This window comes from Carex rostrata, chromosome 24, assembly GCF_964058835.1.
Source record: "Carex rostrata chromosome 24, lpCarRost1.2, whole genome shotgun sequence".
In the NCBI taxonomy this organism is placed as follows: Eukaryota; Viridiplantae; Streptophyta; class Magnoliopsida; order Poales; family Cyperaceae; genus Carex; species Carex rostrata.
This window is the reverse complement of record NC_135941.1, coordinates 4,515,259-4,534,913: the sequence shown is the minus strand read 5'-3', so window position 1 is coordinate 4,534,913 and position 19,655 is coordinate 4,515,259. Positions and strand designations below refer to the sequence as shown.

The 19,655-nt window shown below is 34.9% G+C and overlaps 2 protein-coding genes across 3 annotated transcripts; both read left to right on the top strand.

Moving 5' to 3' along the window:
* Positions 1-11,042: 11,042 nt before the first annotated feature.
* On the top strand, positions 11,043-15,691 carry CBL (cystathionine beta-lyase). The gene is made up of 12 exons (XM_078326006.1): positions 11,043-11,357; positions 11,751-11,863; positions 11,969-12,039; positions 12,308-12,399; positions 12,529-12,616; positions 12,696-12,807; positions 13,427-13,523; positions 13,601-13,682; positions 14,019-14,136; positions 14,791-14,898; positions 15,034-15,136; positions 15,390-15,691. Exons 1-12 carry the CDS (start codon positions 11,084-11,086, stop codon positions 15,563-15,565), a joined length of 1,434 nt encoding a protein of 477 aa, XP_078182132.1. The 5' UTR covers positions 11,043-11,083; the 3' UTR covers positions 15,566-15,691.
* A 283-nt stretch (positions 15,692-15,974) lies between these two features.
* Positions 15,975-17,815, top strand: LOC144575777 (uncharacterized). 2 transcript variants are annotated; one of them, XM_078326014.1, is made up of 3 exons: positions 15,975-16,333; positions 16,679-16,761; positions 17,566-17,815. In XM_078326014.1, the coding sequence occupies exons 1-3, from the start codon at positions 16,131-16,133 to the stop codon at positions 17,619-17,621; spliced, it is 342 nt and encodes a 113-aa protein (XP_078182140.1). In that variant the 5' UTR covers positions 15,975-16,130; the 3' UTR covers positions 17,622-17,815. The 2 variants fall into 2 exon arrangements, with proteins under 2 accessions (XP_078182140.1, XP_078182139.1); XM_078326013.1 differs by having other exon boundaries at positions 15,982-16,333; positions 16,628-16,761.
* Positions 17,816-19,655: the final 1,840 nt, after the last annotated feature.

The window sequence follows — 19,655 nt, the reverse complement described above, 5'->3', positions numbered from 1 at the left end:
GGAAATGAAATTCATGCATTGGCAATTTGTTTCCTCCAATATTTCAGTATTTCTTTTCAACTAATCTAGGCAAAATATATTTATGAAAATATTAGAGAAACAGTAATAATTTTTAGTGGATACAAAAGGAAAAGAACACAACACCCGTCTAATAATTAGAAAATAGATTGGTTTTCTCCAATTAACAAGGTACAAAAGAAGTATATATATTGAAGCATTTATATAAGCGGAAAAATCAAAGAAATAGCATATTGATTGTAAGTTGTTAGATCACACCATAATTACTACCGAACCAACTAAAACTCTGTGATAGATGTCAATACAATTGGTATTCCAAGTTCTAACAAACTAAACTTGGACTGGGCTTACTTTATGCAGTTGTTAATTGGGCCATTGAGGCTTAAAAGATAGCCCAACTAAACCAAAGGCAAAAGATTGAGGCGATCTTTACTGAGATTTCCGACAAGTAATGGAAGAAGAATGGTCTGGAATTCAAATTATGAGCAAAATAGTGCTAAAATGACAACAATTGTATCCAAGTGAATTTAAAATTCTTGTTAACGAAGTAAGGAAACATTTGTCAAATTTGATTAGTACAAAATAATACACAACGATGATGTACCTAAGGATACATTTTTTTTTTATGTAACAGCTATATAAGCATTTCAGCATACATACACAAATGTTCTCTTATGCCCAAAAACTTGCCAATGAAATAATTCTTGCACCAATAGACTTAATAGGTAAGAGGGTAGCATTATTAAAACAAATTCTTTTTTTCTTTCCCCTGGTCCATAAGATGGATCCTCTTAATAGCTCAACTCATAGCCTATCTTTTAAAGAAATATTTACATCTAATAATCATAAATCATCTAAAGATTCACATTGAAATGTGAAATTATTATAATCAACAATCCAATTCCATATTAATTTAATGTAATAACAGTGTATAAATAGATGTTTAGTATCCTCAGGTTGATCACAAAAAATACAAGATATATCACCTTACCATTCTTTGACAGACAAATTAATTTTTGTTAGAATTTTATCTCTCCTAACTAATCATAAAAATATTTTTGATTTTCAAAGGAATATGTGATTTCCAAATAGAATTATATTCCTTATTTGGTATACCCCATATTCTAGCTATTGGTAAAAAGAATGTACATGTAAGGTTATTATCTTTAAACCATCTTCAAATCAATTTATCTTATATTTAATCAGATAAAGTGAAATGCTGAAATCTAATCTGTAAAACTTACCATTCTTCTAGACAATTAAGTTTACGCAAGTTGTTTGATATATATACGAGTAATCTGTCTACGACAAAAGTGTGATTGTAAACTATTTGATGAGTAATTAATGCAGAAAAAAAATATAATTCGTCTTATGCTTTGTATATATTAAGGGGGGCAACGAGTTGGGTTCAACTTGAACTCGTTTATTATGATCCAGCTCGTCCTAGTCACGAGTGAGCTGATTCTAGAGGTCTGAGCTAAAATCTCAGCTTGAAATCATCACGAGCTGGACCGATCTAGCTCGCGAGCTGACAAGCTAGCTCATTGGGTTAGGCGGATCTTGTTTTAAAAATAAAATAAATTTTACAAATTATCTTAGATCGAACTAGACAGTATAAAATGCACGCAAATTCACAAATTGATGCCTAGCCGAGCAAGCTAGGCCTTAGTTTGAACTCATTAATTATAGACCGAGCTAGTGGCGAGCTGGCTCGTTAACAACTCGATCCAATAACGAGTGAGCTGTTAGCGAGCGAGTCACGATTGAGCCACGAGCTATGAGTTTTTTTGCCACCCTAGTGTATACACAGATAGCAGTACATATTTATATTGTGAGAATGTAGAATGTTAGATTTCAGAATTGAATTACTTACGACTATCATAGCTATTTCATATATGAGGAGGGTTTCAATGCCTCGTGTTTTTCATACCTCATCATACTTCATATTTTATATCTTCATTTTCAAAATTTAAATTGTCGATCCGGACCGTTCAAGATGATATCCATACTAAAATATGGTTGGAGATGAAATTTTTTTACTATTTTTTAAGGTGGATAGAAAAGCACTATTTTTTTAATGGTCCAAAAACAGTGATTTTGTAGATATCTTAAAAAATAGTAAAAAATTTACAAAAATTATAAAATTTCATCCCCAGGAATATTTTAGTATAAATATCATATTGAGCGGTTCAGATCAACAATTTGAACTTTAAAAACGAAGATATAAAATATGAAGTATGATAAGGTATGAAAAAAAAATGAGGTATTGGATCCCTCCTCATTCTATATATTGAAAACATTTCTATATAGTAACCTAATATTATTGCTATTAATTTGTACATAATTATTGGGCCCTATTTAGAACAATAGGTTTGAAAGAATCATTTTTTTTCTGGAAAGTTTGGAAAATAGATGGCTTGGGTCCTAAACATGAAGTGAAGAGAGGATTGAAGGTTTAGCTTCAAAAATCTCAATTTTGTTCTCTGAAACTACCCAGTGATTATACAACAACAACCAAAAAAAAACTTTAATAAAAATTAAAGAAAACATTTGTTTAGGTCAACATGTTATGATTTTTGATAGAGATGAAACTAAGACTTCATTATAATTCAATCATTGTACGTCCAATAAAGGCATAGAACCATCACTTTGGAGGAAACGAACAAACATCACCAAAACCTCAATTAAATTGGTAGCAACCAAAAGCTATAAACTAAACAATTAATAACACATGTACCCATTTCAATCCATCATTGCGTAATTTGAAATTAAAACCCCTCAATGAACACAAAGAGAAACATCTGTGAGAAATTAAAATTATAATAAATTTTTTTTGTTGAAAATGTAAAATGAAAGCTTAATTTCATCAAAAAAAGATCAAGAATTAAAATATTATAAAAATCTTCACCCATATCATTGTTGTTCACAAGAAACCAATTCGTAATGAACTAAATACGTACCCAATTAAAATTAAGGTAAATAGATACCAACTCAATCATATACTTTAGTTTTTCAATAATCACAATTAATCCATGGAAGAACCCAAGTGACAGTCAGAAATTCTAACCATGAAATATTATGGCAATTAAGTTGGAGCATAATTTTGTCAAAAAAAAGTTGGAGCATAATTGTGCTATTATATTTTTCAAGCAATTTATTCTTCTCTGTTAGGTTTAGAGAAGAAATTAAGTTATTCTTCTTTGTTGGGCTAATTCACGAGTTGGAGCATAATTGTGCTATTATATTTTCCAAGCTTAAAATTTGTTTTATATCTGTAATTAACCCTGAATTTTCACAATGCACTTTGTCCTTGTGCGCTGATGATAAACTAAAGTAAAAGAAAAAATTTCCAAAATGTACTAAAATTTCAGGTTTATTATTTGTTAGAAGTTTGATGGTTTGGGCTCTATTTTTTTTTTTTTTTTTAAATTTGGTAGTGACTAGTTTGGGCTCTAAATTAGATAGTAGGTTTGAAAGAAGCATTCTTTTTTTTTTTTGGGTAAAGTTTGGACAGATGGTTTCAGAAAACCTAATTTTGTTCTCTAAAACTACTCACTACTTGAACAACAACAACAAAAACTATAAAATAAAATTAAAGAAAACATTTGTTTAGGTCAACATGCTATGATATTTGACAGACATGAAACTAAGGCTTAATTATAATTCAATCACGTACGTCCAATAGAGCCATCACTTTGTGGGAAACAAACAAACATCACCAAAACCTCAATTAAATTGGTAGCAACCAAAAGCTATAAACTAAACAATTAATAACACATGTACCCATTTCTACCCATCATTGCGTAATTTGAAATGGAACGCCTAGACAGGGTCGTTGCCACTCTAGATTGGACCTTAATTTTCAGGAAGGCGATGGTATTTCATCTACCTAGATTTAATTCAGACCATCTTCCAATCCTGTTACGAACTGACATGGGTCAAAGTAGGGGAAAAAAACGGTTCAGATGTGAAAATTGGTGGATGGCATGCGAAGGTTTCAATGAGATTTGTAAGGAGTCGGTTCAGTTGGAGCAAGGAGATTGGTGTCAAATCCGCAAGCTTTTCAAAAAGGGAATCAGAGAGTGGGCCGAAACAAATAAAAGCCCAGATATGAAACTCAACGAATTAGAGAAGGAAATGCTCCAGCTTAACTCTCATCAGGTAGACAAGTGCACTAGGGAGATTGAGAAGAGGCTAGAATTCCAACATGCGAAGGTGTTAAAACTACAAGAATTTTTTTGGCATTAGAGGGCTCGTGTCAACTGGGCGGTGCATGGTAACAGAAACACACGTTTCTTTCATGCAACAGCGGTGGTCAAACACCGAAGAAGTCAAATTCGCTCAATCCTTGATGGCAACAATAACCTAATCTCAGGGGAAAAGAACATAAAAACAGCCTTTGTAATCCACTTCCGTTCCATTTTTGCAAGTCAACCATGTCAGAAGTTGTCAATGACTTATCCACCTGATCTCCTCAACCAAATTCCCAAAATCCCTTCTACTGCTCACCAACACTTACTCATGATGCCCACTGCCCTTGAAATTAAGAATGCCATGATGTCACTCGGGCCAGACAAGGCGCCGGGTCCCGATGGTTTTAATGCCCGGATTATTCAAGCAAACTGGGAGTTGTTTGGACCGCCCATTGTTGATCAAGTCATTCAGTTTTTTAGAAGTAACACTTTACCAAGGCAGATAGCAAGATCTAATCTTGTCCTGGTGCCGAAATGTGATAACCCTACAAAGCTAACCGACTTCCGTCCTATCTCGGTTTGCAACGTGCTCTATAAACTCATCTCAAAAATCTTGGCTGCTAGGGTAAGGCCGTTTATTGCAAGGTGTGTATCCCCAAGTCAAAGTGCCTTTGTTCCGGGAAAGGAGATATCTGAAAATGTGACCCTCTTGCGAGAAGTACTACACTCTTTCCGGTCTAGCTCTTATAAAGGTGAAGATTTTTGCTTAAAACTTGACTCATCAAAAGCTTTTGATAGAATGAGTTGGGATTATATAAGGGATGTCCTACTGCTATATGGGTGGCCGATTCCGTTCACTGACTGGGTCATGACATGTGTGAGGTCTGCAGAGTTTTCGGTAATTATAAATGGGCATGGGGATGGTTTTTTCAGACCTGAGGCGGGGCTAAGGCAAGGTTGTGCTTTATCCCCGTATTTGTTTATTCTGGGGATGGATATTTTATCAAGGAGTTTGGAGTACTCAGCCAAAAGGAATTTTATAAAGGGGGTTAAACTCGCTCCTTCGGCTCAAGCTCTCACCAATTGCTTGTATGCCGATGACCTCCTGGTTTTTGGGACTGCTTCAATAGAGGAAGCAGGGTACACAAGGGGCATTGTGCATAGCTTCTGTCAAGTGTCGGGTCAAAAGGTGGGGTTGGAAAAAAGCAATATTTGGTTCAGTAATAGAGTGAATGAATGTAGAAGGGTGGAAGTTGCTGGGATACTCTCTGTACCTCAGGATAGTGCATGTGAGAAATACCTTGGAGCTATGTTAAGCACCAATGCGGGTTCATATAACTTCTTGCTTGAGAAATTTTCTTCCAGACTCCAGGCTTGGCAAGGGCGGCTTCTATCTCATGCAGGTCGTGTGGTGGTTATCAAAAGTGTGCTCCAGTCTTTACCAATATACTACATGGCCACCTCACTCATTCCACAAGGGGTGTTGAAAAAGATTGAGGCTCTGATTAGAGGTTTTTTTTGGGGCAAGCAAGAGAAGACACATTATCTGGCGTATGTCGCATGGAAGAAAATTATAGCACCAACTGAGGTGGGTGGGCTGGGGTTACGGGACCTAAACAAAGTAAATGAAGCCATGTTAATGAAGTCTCTTTGGAAGTTAGCAGTGGGGTCGGATTCTCTTTGGGTGCAGCAAGTCCGAGCTAAATACCTCCCAAGAAGCAGTTTATGGCATTCTAAGAGGGTGTATAACTGTACAGTGTTTTGGAGGGGGGTCATGGCTTTGAGAGAAATTATGAAACAGTGGATCATGTGGAAGATAGGGGATGGGAGAAGGTGTGGGGCGTTTGCCGAGCCATGGTTTGAAGGCGCACTTGAGCACATGCCAACCATGCATGGGGATAGATTAGTCAAGGTATGTGATCTTGTAGATGACCAAATTGGAGTATGGGATGGGGAGAAGCTGCTGCAGCTATACGGCCATGTTGCATGTGTGAGCATACTCTCCAATGTTAAACCACCATGCCAACTAGGGGGGGAAGATAAACTCTTGTTTTCTCTGTCTTCTAACGGCAAGTTTACTGTCAACTCAGCTTATAAGGGTTTAATGTGGGGTGGTCAACAGGTTAGTAATGCCGAAAGAGAAGTATGGAACAACATTTGGAAGAAGGGGAATATAGTGCCTCGGTTGAGACTTTTTTTTATGGAAACTGCTCAATGAAGCACTTCCTTTGGGGCACATCCTTACTTCAAGAATTCACAAAGGTGATTCCACGTGTCACATGTGTGGTGCTCAATCGGAAACAGTTAATCACATGCTATTCTTATGCCCCTTCTCTAGAGGTTGTTGGCTGGTGAGTCCCCTTCCTCTAAGAACTGAAAACCTGACGGTGCCTCTAAAACAGGTGTTGCATGACCTAGGAGGGGAGTTTACACATCAGCAGTGGACTGATTTTGCGTGCATAACCTGGTCCATCTGGAGATGTCGCAACGACCTCACCTACTCTGGGAAAGCGCCTTCTCTGGCATCCTTTCAAAAATTTCTACACACCATAGAAAGTGAAACAAGAGTGGCTGCTTCAGTGTCCCTTAAAATGATTGGTTCTAGTGAGAACCAGCAGCCTAAGGAAGCAGAGATATGCTGCTTCACTGATGGTGCATGGACTGCTAACTGGGAAGCTGGGGTAGGGTTTGTTTTTTTTGAAGGAGATACACTTTTGGCATATAAGGCGCAACATGTCACCGCATACTCACCCTTGCATGCAGAGGCAGTTGGTATGCTTCAGGCCATCAAGTATTGTATGGAGCATAGGTGGGAGCCCTGTGTTTTTGCTTCTGATTGTAGCAACCTGGTCAAGTTGGTGACACAACCTATACCACCGGATGCCGATTGGACAGCAAGCAGAGAGGTCAGGGAAATTTGGGAGATATTGAGAAGGAATGAAAACTTGCGTTGTAAGCACATAAGCCGTAGTCACAATGAGTTGGCTGATAGCTTGGCTAGCAAAGCACGCAGGGAGAGATTAGAGTGTCTAGGATACACTTTTCCGATTTTTTCCGAATTAATGTAATAGGGTATGAGCAGAGTAGAAGTATATGAATCTTATGTAACTCTGATTGTTTGGAATGAAGCCTACGGGCGTTTAAGAAGCAAAAAAAAAAAAAAAAAAAAAATCAAAATCCCTCAATGAACACACAAATACAAACATTTATGAGAAATTAAAATTATATAAAAAATTTTTGTTGAAAGATCATACTTGTAATGAATTAAAATATTATAACAATCTTCACCCATATCATTATTGTTCACAAGAAACAAATTCGTAATGAACTAAATGCCCAATTAAAATTAAGGTAAATAGATACCAACTCAATCATAACTTTATTTTTTAATAATCACAATTAATCCATAGAAGAACACAAGTGACAATCATAAATTCCAACCAAGAAATAATAAGGCAATCACAACCCTAGAAAATAGAAACAATAAGGCAATCGCAACCCTAAAAACTAGAAACATTAAGACAATGACAACTTATTACACATCATCAAATTTATGCTTCTTCTCAGTGCCATACTCGAACTCAGGCTTAGCGACCCTCTTTCTTTTATGAGTTGTGATCCCCTCGTAATGAGCTCGCTTGTGGCCACCTAGGGCTTGACCAGACGAGAACCTCAACCCACAATTAGTGCACTCGTGCATTTTAGGAATTTTTGACATCTTTGATTTGGAGTCGGCTTCGGACGCGAGACCACGACCAAGAGCCAACATCAGGAGAGCATTAAGCACATAGTGTGTTTTTACAATAAATTAAAAAATAATCGTTTTCATTGATTTTCTCTGCTCTCTCATTGCAATATATATAAACATATATAATATTAAATATTAAATGCAGAATTAATAGAGACAGGTTTTGAATTTTTACTAAAAAAACAATTATAGTTATTTGCTATTGATTATTTTTGTTCAGACAATATGCCATTATTAATATTATTTGCATAATTTAAAGATATTGAAATGAAGAATCAAGTGACAAATACATGATATTATCATGCAAAAATTCACCTGTCTTTTGTACACATACAAAACTTATTTGTGATGTTAATTTGTAATGAAGACATTAAAGATGTATCATACCTTTTGATATTTCAAATTCAATTGTACTGAATCGGTCGATTAAATATTAAATATGTTTGAGACAACAAAAAGGTATAAGAATATCACCTATGGAACCAATTTAACAAAATATGAATTTCGTGTCACAGTACAAACCATGTTCCTGCTACAGTAAGTAAATTCAAATAAACACATAATTTATTTATGTTTAGGATCAAACATCATATTTAAAATATTCCATCAATTATCAAAATAATGAGAATAATACCAATCATTAATGAGTAAATATCAAATGCTAAGACCGTTTTTCATTTTTTGAAATGAAATGGTAGGGTTTGTTATCAACACGTAAACAAGAAAATATATAAGAACAAGAGTAAAACTAATGTGTTCTTAAGCTCACTAAGGTGTTTGGTGAGCTTAACTCTAAAATATATCATATTGGTTTCAAATAACAAATCCAAGCCGTTGAAATCCATCTACTTCACGAGTGATGAATTTACATGCAAAGGATTTAAGTTTTCGAATTATTTTAGTATAAAGTCAAGCGGTCAAAATTAGAATGTTTATAAATTAATTTTAGTGCATTCATTTTTTGAACATTTTTTGACCACTTGACTTTATACAAAATTAATTCTAAATTCTAAAATTTTTACATGTAAATTCATCACTCGTGAAGTAAATTGCTTTCAACGGTTTGAATTTATTGTTTAAAGTTAATTTAATAGATTTTGGAGTTAAGCTCACCAAACACTTGGTGAACTTAAGAACACCCTAGTTCTACTCTTCGTTTAGAACAAATATGGTCTATAGCAACTCAAAGACCTACCCGACATGGAGTCGGAGCGCGTGGTTCGACACATATAGAATCAAATTCAATCTAATGCGTGATCAAAACTTTTTGATCCATATTAAGATTTGCAAACAATTAATCTGCATTAATCTTGATGTAGATCAAATAATTTTGACCGGACATCAGAGTACCTCCGACTTCGACCCACACATTGTATAATTAGGAGGCAGTTTATAATGATCAATTGATCATAGAGGCAGACATTACAACAGAGAAATAGAACAAAGTCTTACTGGACGAAGTCTACTCTCAAGTCTCAACGCAGGCCTCTATTTAGTACAACTTTGTAAATTGGGCCAAGTCTTACTGTGTCTGTGCATGACTATTCAATTTGCAATTGTGATTACTAAATTAAACTTTATATAACTGCCATTGGTTAGGAATTTACGCAGCTAAAAGAAAATGTGCAATTAAAATGCAGTGGTGGCGAAGACGACAAAGGCTGGCGGCGGGAGGGTTGAGCACGCCAGCGTGAGTTCTGAAAGAGCTTTCACTTTAGTAAAATCTTTCACAATTAGAAAGCAGCTCTATATCGCTGAAAGCGAAAGCGAACATGACAGTGCGGATTTAGCAATTAAATCTAGCTGCAAGTTGATTCGGGTGCGGATGCTTTTAAAGACTATACAAGTCTCTAGTTTTCAATTTTCAAATTTTTTTTCTGTAATAGTGTATTAGTGTGTGATAATAATTTTTATAAATCATTCATTTTAGTTTTATTTGTGTTTAGACATACATTCAATATTTTTAATATAATTTTTTTTTCTTTTTACTTATATTGAAATTGATTAATTCTTCTGTTATTTATATACCATATATTTTTCTTACTTACTGATGTATTTTTTTCAATTAGCACGACATGTTCATTTATAAAACTAAGTTATTATTATAAACTAAATTTAGTGATTTTATGTTGGAATGTTTAATTTCTTTTAAATAATATGTTATTAGTATTTGAAAAAACTTAATTTTTAAATTTATTTTTTAATTAAATAAGTGTGTTATTTAACACATATAAAGTGCTTATGCGTTAAGAAAATAATACGCGTAGTGTCATATTATAATAATAGAGCTAAATTAAATTAAGTTTATTTGATAAGATTAACGAGTTAAATAAATTATTTTTAATAAATTATGATATATATATAAATTTAATAAAAATGTTAAATTGTTCGTATAATTTCGATTAATCAGCCGATTAATCACTTGGTGATATTTTGTCTTTCCGACGACTCATACTGTTATTTACAAGACTGGATCTGATATTCTGATTGGATACAAACAAATAAAAATAGAATTCAATTCAAGACGAAAAGAAATGACATGTGATTGAATTTTTTTTGTTCGGAAGCTGTAGTGTAAAGTATAAATGGAACAAAGGAATTCAATAGTTTGATAGTAAATAAAACCCCAAGAGTTCAATCAATTTACGATATAATGCCATCATCTGGAAAGAGTAGCCACCCAATCGAAGAAACTGAAGAGGAAACCGAGCAACCAGCCAAGACGAAGACGAAATGCAATCATTCAGGCGAACTAAAACCTAAGCGGAGGCCAAGGCGACTGCACCAGATCCCCACTTCAACTCTCCTCTAGTCCTCTGCCTCTTCTTTCTTCTCTTTCAACCAGTCAGAGCAACGAGCCAACGATATTGTAGTCTAGTCACGAGGGCAAACTGCGTATTTTCACCTCGACAAAATCATTTCTCGTCAAATACCTTCGATTTCCCGTGATTTCGCTGAAGGAAATATCCCCTCTCAAATCTCGCCAAATCAAATCAACTCCCTCCGACACTTCTGTTCCGATCAGACGACGAGCGAGAATTCCGATTCCATTTCTCATTTTAGCGAGAAACATCTCATTCCGATAAAAAAGCTCATAAACCCTAGTTGGGGCTTTTACCTCACCATGGCTAGTGGCGCCACATCTACTTCCCACCTCCGTTCCTTGTTCGCACCGACTCCGAACTCTGGCCCCATTTCATCCAATATATCTTTTCCGATCAAAAGAAGTACCTCCATTTCACTTTCCAAGAGAAGGTTAAGTGTTATTTTAATGTCTAGCGGACTGGCATCGGATAGATCGAAATTGATGCAGGAAGGAGGCAAAGATCGAGATTTTAGTGTCTCTGCTATGTCGGATGGGGTTACGGATTGCTTAGATGGGTCATCACTGGAATCTGGTCGGTAAATCTTTTAGTATCAAAATTTGATGTATTGATTTAGTTTTGTTATTCCTTTGAAAATTTCTTGGACATGCCATCACTTACTGGTCCAATTACCACTATGATTTTCAAAATTGTGGTAACATGAACAATAGAGCATAGTTTATATCAAATATTTAGTTTATAGTTTTATGCAACCTCCTCTATTTTGGTAAGTTCAAAACAGATTCAACAATTTATACAATCAAATCTAGAAATCTTTTTGTGTAATTGGGGATCATTTTTGTTGTAATTGTAGACCACCCAGTGATTGTTGCTACCATTGACTGTGGAGCTTAAGATCATATAAACCTGTTATTTCAAATGTTTTATCAACTTATGTATCATGGTAAAAGACAATTTTGTTTACAGATTTGAAGAGGAAAGAGCCTAGTATATCGACCATATTGACTAGTTTTGAAAATTCATTTGATCCTTATGGTGCTTTGAGCACTCCTCTCTACCAAACCGCCACTTTTAAACAGGTATTGTAGAAATTCTGTGTACCCCTAAAGAACATGAAATATCTAAAATTCTTTGGACATTGCTGCTATTTTACAATTTCCTTTGATAAATGTAATATTTTTCAGCCATCAGCTACAGATTATGGTACATATGACTACACCAGAAGTGGCAACCCGACTCGTGATGTACTCCAAAGGTTTTTTAACCACATATTTTTGTTTTTTAGGAAAATAAAAGGTGGTATGTCATACCACCTGTTTCATTTATAGCATGAACCATCCTTCACTTACAAACCATATATTTTCTCAATCTAATCTCTAAAGAAATCTATTTTGTATCTATCACCCTGTCTCAGATGGCTTCCCTGGCCCAGTTACCTCATGGACCTTTAACAACAATTTGATTATTTTTGGTGGAATTTTCTTTTCTTGATATCTTGGTAATAAATAATTTATTATGATCAGTTTAATGGCTAAGCTGGAGAAGGCCGACCAAGCTTTCTGCTTCACTACTGGCATGGCCGCTCTTGCTGCTGTAACTCAACTTTTAGAAAATGGTACATTATTCTTTTAATCCAAGAGTCTTAACGTTAAATTTTTTGAAATCTAACAAAGAGCTTTTATTATGATACAATCCTTTCAGAGTTCAGACTTGATATATTCCTCTGCTGCTGTGTTAATCTTAGGTCAGGAGATTGTGGCAGGGGAGGACATATATGGTGGGTCCGACCGGCTTCTTTCGCAAGTGGTACCAAGAACTGGAGTTGTGGTAAAGTTAGTCTGGTCACCTTCTTTACAATATCCTTATAATCAAGTCATAAATGTAATATGTCTATATATTTTTCTATGCTAGACGAATTGAGACATCAAATATTGAGGAGGTAGTATCTGCAGTGGGCCCCAAGACAAGGCTGGTGTGGCTTGAGAGTCCTACTAATCCCCGTCAACAAATCACTGATATAAGAGTAATAACCTCTTCTGCTCTTAACTCATGGTTAGGGGTGTTCATTGGGTTGGTTCGGTTAAAACCAAATTAAAATAGTCAAACCAAAAGTTTATTGGTTTTTAAAAAATATAACCGAACCAACCAAATTAATTTTGTCAACCGAATAACAACTGGCCCAAAATGACCAAAGTAAATTTCGGTTTGTTCGGTTGAACCATAATAAGAGAGATTAAATTTTAAAAGGTCAAAACTCAATACATACACAAATACCATTTAATAATCATGGAAATAAATTTGAATGTATATTAGTTGTTGGCATTATACACATTGTTCAATTCCATACAAAATATGTGGATGTTTTAAAATATCCAAACCAAAAATGTTCTACATTTTAAGTCCAAAAACCGAAGCATAGGTTTGAACCATAGAGAGTTCGGTCTTTTCGGTTTTGAAAAATCTAAAACTGAAGTATTCAAAAATTCAACCAAACCATTTAATCCAAACATTTTCGGTTCGGTTGAAAACCAAATAAACACCCCTAGGTAGTGTTCTTAAATTGATTGCTACTTGAAGGATGCTCATGAACACAAATGATAAAACAGAACCTTGTACCATTCCTGTTTATTTTTCTCTTACAGAAAATCTCAGAGATAGCACATGCACATGGAGCTCTAGTGTTAGTTGATAACAGCATTATGTCTCCAGTTCTCTCCCAGCCCTTGGAACTTGGAGCCGGTACTTCATATTTAGAAAGAAAAAAAATTTGAGCATGAAAAGCAAATGCTAAATAAAGTTTTTCCTTTTCTTTTCAGATATTGTGATGCATTCAGCAACTAAGTTTATAGCTGGGCATAGTGATCTCATGGCTGGAATACTTGCTGTCAAGGGTGAAAGGTCTGTGTTACTTTTTTAATTTCCTGTATAATTGTGAAAAGATTCAGAGCACCATTTATACCCTCTAAACGAGAGGTGTCATGCATGCCTCAAGAAACAAAAATGATTTCAGGTATGCCCCTAAATGATCGGCATGCCTCTCTACCGGTCCTCTATTTCTTCAAAAGATGACTAATTTACCCCTCATAGTTCTATCAGTGTAAATGAGGAAACAGAGGGTTATTTGGGGATGCGTGAATACTATCTTTTATTTTATAGCATGTAGATGTTATCTTGATAATTCGTAAGTTCACTGCATAAACTGTGCTTAGTTTTAAATTTTTTGAACACTAACAGCTTGGCCAGAGAGATTGCTTTTCTGCAAAATGCAGTAGGTACTGGGCTTGCTCCTTTTGATTGTTGGCTTTGTTTGCGAGGAATCAAAACCATGGCTTTACGAGTTGAGAAACAACAGGTTTGTGTGTGTATTTGTGGGTTTGATATACTCTTCAAAAGACAATTCACTCTCTAGTGCAACAAGAGCCTTTGGGTTTGATTCTGCAAACCTTACAGCTCAAATCAACAAAATTTAATGAGTGAGGCTACGGTACTATGCATAGTGCACATTGATTTGTACTATGGATTCATATCTCTATTTTCAAGGTTCAAATAGTCAATCCAAATTACTCAACGTGATCTTCATATAATAATGTACTCGGAGGCCAAATCTTATATTTTTTAGATATTTTTTACTATTTATTAGATAGGTAGAAAATCATTACTTTCGGATGGTCCAAAGTTTTTAGATCAAGTAATTTTCTACCTGTCTGAAAAAATAGTAAAAAAAATAAAATAAAATTTGGCATCCAAATACATTTTCATATGAAGATTATTTTGAGCGGTTTGGATCGACTATTTGGACTTTAAATGGAGAGATAGATCCATAGTACGGACCATGTACGCTATGCATAGTACCGTAGCCTCACTCAAATTTAATTCCTTTGTATATATGCTATTAGTTTGGTTGTATAATTGCAACAATGCTGTGATTATATAAACCACTATCAATTGTACATGCAATATAGGGATTAAGATGCCTTGTTAACAAAATAAATTTGATTTTTATCAGGCTAATGCGCAGAAAATAGCTGAGTTTTTATCTTCTCATCCAAGAATAAAGCAAGTCAACTATGCTGGCCTTCCTGGGCATCCTGGCCGGTCTTTACATTTTTCTCAGGTTCTAACAAAACACAAGCAAAACCAATTAAAAAAATACATAAATAAATGTAGTAGTTTGCTTGTTCATGTGGTTAGTATGTCAAAATGTTGCATGTCACCTCATTTTTTTATTAATTTTTTATTGTGTTTTCAGGCAAAGGGAGCAGGTTCTGTGCTAAGTTTTTTGACGGGTTCATTAGCTCTATCAAAGCATATTGTTGAGAACACCAAGTACTTCAATGTCACCGTTAGCTTTGGTATTGAAATTTGAACTCTTAATAAAATTCATCTTTATTTTGTTGTATCTCCTTACTAAGTGTTATATAGAGGTTAGTCTAGAAAATGTCCTTCCTCCTAAAGAACTGTATGGAAGCCCCAATATTTGACCATTCTTATACAATATTGCTCTATATCCTGATCATGACTGCTAAGATAAGATCATATTTTCTCATAACAAGTTTAAATGCTGCTTTACATAACTATTTCCATTTTCTATATTGGGTAATGCAGGGAGTGTGAAGTCACTAATAAGCTTGCCATGCTTCATGTCTCATGCAAGTATACCAGCGTCGGTTCGGGAAGCTAGAGGATTGACTGAAGACCTTGTCAGAATCTCTGTTGGAATAGAAGATGTAGAGGATTTGATCCATGATTTAAACTATGCCATAAGTTCTGGACCCAAGTAGTAATTCATAATTTAATTTCTATTATTGTTAGCGTAATAAGTGTGAAGAAAATGGTTCAATTCATGTCCAATCAAATTGAAGACAGTTGTCGTGTTGGCACTTATAATAATGCAAGTGGCTTTTATTGCTTTCCTCTTCTCTCTCTTTCTTATCTTTTTCTTTTTTCTATGAAGCATATGATAGAATTTTTTTTTTTTTTGGTATTCAAACAGCCCGTAGGCCAATTATATCAGATTCCTACTACATCAATGTTGAATACAGGATTTGTATTACCCGTTACAGTGCATAGTTTTTAGACCAGTCGTAGCATCTGCTTGAAGTCTTCAGGCACTTCAGATCTCATCATACGACCTCCAATCATATAAAATAGGGAGCCCACCTTTTAATGATGCCTATGTTTCTGCAGAGTCAGATAATACAGTGCCAAATCCCTTAGGGGGCGTTTGGTTTGCGCTTTCGGGAGGGGATTCCAGGCTATTGTGATTCCATTCCTGCGTTTGGCAAAAACAGTCGGGAATAGAAACGGGAATATAGGATTCCCTCTGTAATCACAATTCCCTGCTTAATGGCTATCCCGATAGCCAAAAAAAAGGTGGATTTTCTTGATTCCCGTCGGAAGGAAATCGCGTTAGCGCTCTTTCTTTGCTCTCTGTTATTACAACTCTCTCCTCTCCGTCTCCAACATCTCTCCTCTCCTCTCCTCTCCGTGTCTCCAACTTCTCTGTGCTCTCCTCTCCGTCTCCGTCTCCGACTTCTCCGACTTCACAGGTTTTCTCTCTCTCTTCTTCGATTTTCTGTCTCCTGCTTAACTCTTCTCTCTAGTATTAGTAAAGTCACACCTTTGTTCTAGTTTAATGGTAGTGGCTCCTTCAATTTCTAATTTTTGGTTGATCTCTAGCGGTATATAACTTATTTCTCTCATCAATTTGCCATCCGTCAAGGTCCCTTTTGATTGTGCACGCACAATCAAAAAAATTAAATACTGTAGTTTCTCTAAATGGGCTTGAATTTGCATGCACAAGGTCCATCAATTTCCTGTCTCATCAATTTCTAATTTTGTAGAGACTGTAGTTTGGACATGGACACGTGGTTGATACATCTCTCTGTTTGTAGTTTTCAATCAATGGACGAACCGACAAATCTTTACACAATTCCTGTGACAGTTTCTGTTACCGCTTCACTTAAGAATAAATCAGGTAGCACAATCTAGCTACTTTGACCACTAATACTGTACTGTTATGGTTCGGTAATGTTCATGAATAGTATCTATTCTTGTATTCGGTACTGTTCTGATTCAATACTGTTCTAAGATATGTATGTATTTGGTACTATTCTGATTCTGGTATTTGGTGCTGTTCTAAGATATGTATGTATTCGATACTGTTCTGATTCTGGTATTCGGACTGTTTTGATTTGGTACTGTTATAAGATTTGTATGTGTCGGTACTATTCTAAGTTATGTATGTATTCAGTACTTTTTGATTCTGGTATTCAGTACTGTTCTGAATTGGCACAAGCTAGTACAATCTAGCTACTTTGACCACTAATACTTTTTTTTTGTCTAACATATATGTATTCTGGTGCACGAAAGGATTTCTATATATAATACTGATTTTGGAAGTAAATTTCCTTTGTACATACAATAGCAGAATAGCTCATTTATCTAAGATATATATTGTCTTTATGGTATCATATCCCTCTTATGTTAATTGTTTAGATTTGCAAAAAATTGAACTTATTATAACACTGAATTTGTTAATTGTTTATATATCTCTCTTTTTGAGGTACGTTACCAGTAAGTTGGGCTCCAAAAATTTTGATAATTTTTCTGGGCATATATGTAAAAGTGCCACTGACCATGTAGTGCTTCCTTGAATAATTGTACTTAAATTCGTTTTGAGGCTAGATGTTTCGACACAAGCTATTGATGAAGCACACAATTAAAGCATGGTATGTTGATTAACTTAATTATCATGATTTTGTTTTATTCTTTCTTGTAGGAGGCCCCGGCTTTGGTACCCTTACACAGCTTGCCACCTGGATCCTCACTGGATGATGAAGAGATTGAATTTAAAGTCTCAAAATTAGTTAGTATACTGTAATAAAAATATATTGTTGTGTGTAAACAATTAAACATTAATATGCTAGTTTAGGAATTAGTATTTTTCTTAAGCTTGTGTCATTAGTAAGATCTATTCATGTATAATTTTACTGGTAAATGAAAGGGCCATCCGGTATGAGATTTTAGTATTTTTCTTAGATTTAAATAGACCATATATAGATATCAGTAATGCATCAGATATAGATTTAACTTTATAGTCTAAATTTTGACTCGTGTCGACTGCATAATTATTCATATAGTATGTAATGTGTAGGCACATTTATAATCTTGTTATACATAATCTTCTAAAATTAAAATAACTTCTAAATTAAATTAATCTTTAAATAATACATAAGCTTTCACGTTATGTGATTTTTTTACATTAATTTAATTTATAATTTATAATTTATCTTTAAAAATATATAAAAAAATTGGTAAAGTAATGTTATTTAGTTAATAATTAATAAATAGTGAAGTTATGTCTATTGTAATAGCTATGCGCGAACCAAACATGGGAATGACTAATTTCAGGGAATGTTGAAGCAATAGCCATGCGCGAACCAAACATGGTAATGACACATGTCCTGGCATCTCAATTCCCTGGCATTACATTCCCTGGAATTCTTCTATTCCCTGGAATGACCTATAGCGCGAACCAAACGCCCCCTTAGCATAATGCATTAAGAGCTTGTATCCCTCTAACACTGCTCTAGCCTATGCTTGGCTTGCCTTGCGTTTATAGCTTGAATTGCCTTAGAAAGCCAATGCACCGTCATTCCATCTTTTTATAACATAACACCCGCACCAGCCTTCCCAGATTCATCCCACGACCCAACCATAAAGCATAAATAATTGTTACTTGATAACCTGAAGTGGATCCGGCCAAAGTGGGCAGTGTTGCTCGAGTCACATTTTCTGTTGAGCAAACAGTTTGCTTAGAAGCTCTTCTCATGTTACATGCGTGGTCTTCTTGAAAATATTGTGTGCACACTTGAAAGCTTTCTTGTTTGTTGCCATATACTGCATCATTCTGTGATCTCCACACAGCCCATGCCAGAAACAAATTTACAAAAATCTTGACTCGATAATGCTTCCACTGCTCCCCAAATTGTCTCCTTGAAGTCTCCTTGCAGCTGATCAGTTCGGATCCCAAAAGGTGATGATAACCATGCAGCCCTAGCAAAGTCACATTGAAACAAAGCATGTAGAATTGTTTCATCACCATTCCCACAAATTTGGCACACGGCAATATGATATAATTTGTAGAGTAGAACTAGGGTGTTCCTGAGTCCACAAGTCTCTTTGTGAGCTCAAGTCTAAAATCTATTGAATTGGCTTAAAATAACGAATCCGAACCGTTAAAATCCGTCTACATGTAAACATTTTAAAGTTTTGAATTAATTTAGTATAGAGTCAAGTGGTCAAAATTTGAAGGTTTATAAATTAATTTTAATGCATTCATTTTTTTGACATTTTTTTGACCACTTTACTCTATATAAATTTAATTTAAAATTTTAAAATTTTCACATGTAGACGCATCACTCGTAAAGTAGAAGGATTTCAACGGTTTGGATTTGTTGTTTGAAGCCAATCCGATAGATTTCAGAGTTAAGTTCAAAGGAGCTTGGTGAAGTGAGGAACACCCTAGTTCTACTCGAATTTGTATCTGATTATGGCATTTAATCTGTCAGCTGTTTCACTGTTTCGTCTTAGCAAATTGTGCTACTTATTAATTCTGTCATTAACTTTCTTAGATCTCTATTTAAAACTTAACTTGGTTGGTCCGTAGAAATGTTATATTTATCATTCCTTTGTGCAAGACTTATAGTTCTTAAAAGAAAAAAAATCACTAGAATCAAAAGATAAATTTTGCAAAACTAGATATTCAATGGAAAATTGCATTCACAAAGAGATAAAAGTTGACAAAACAAATTGTTTGGTTTCTTAATTTGCTATAAAAAGATTTCAACCAAGAAAACGCAAATGCTT

What these genes read in the sequence shown, in the direction of transcription:
- CBL (XM_078326006.1), top strand. Translation starts at nt 11,084, where the DNA reads ATGGCTAGTGGCGCCACATCTACTTCCCACCTCCGTTCCTTGTTCGCA. An exon ending in ACTCGTGATGTACTCCAAAG is followed by an intron (nt 12,040 to 12,307) that starts GTTTTTTAACCA and finishes TATTATGATCAG; the next exon opens with TTTAATGGCTAAGCTGGAGA. An exon ending in AACTCAACTTTTAGAAAATG is followed by an intron (nt 12,400 to 12,528) that starts GTACATTATTCT and finishes TGTTAATCTTAG; the next exon opens with GTCAGGAGATTGTGGCAGGG.
- LOC144575777 (XM_078326013.1), top strand. Translation starts at nt 16,131, where the DNA reads ATGGCTATCCCGATAGCCAAAAAAAAGGTGGATTTTCTTGATTCCCGT. An exon ending in CGACTTCTCCGACTTCACAG is followed by an intron (nt 16,334 to 16,627) that starts GTTTTCTCTCTC and finishes CTAATTTTGTAG; the next exon opens with AGACTGTAGTTTGGACATGG. An exon ending in TTCACTTAAGAATAAATCAG is followed by an intron (nt 16,762 to 17,565) that starts GTAGCACAATCT and finishes TCTTTCTTGTAG; the next exon opens with GAGGCCCCGGCTTTGGTACC.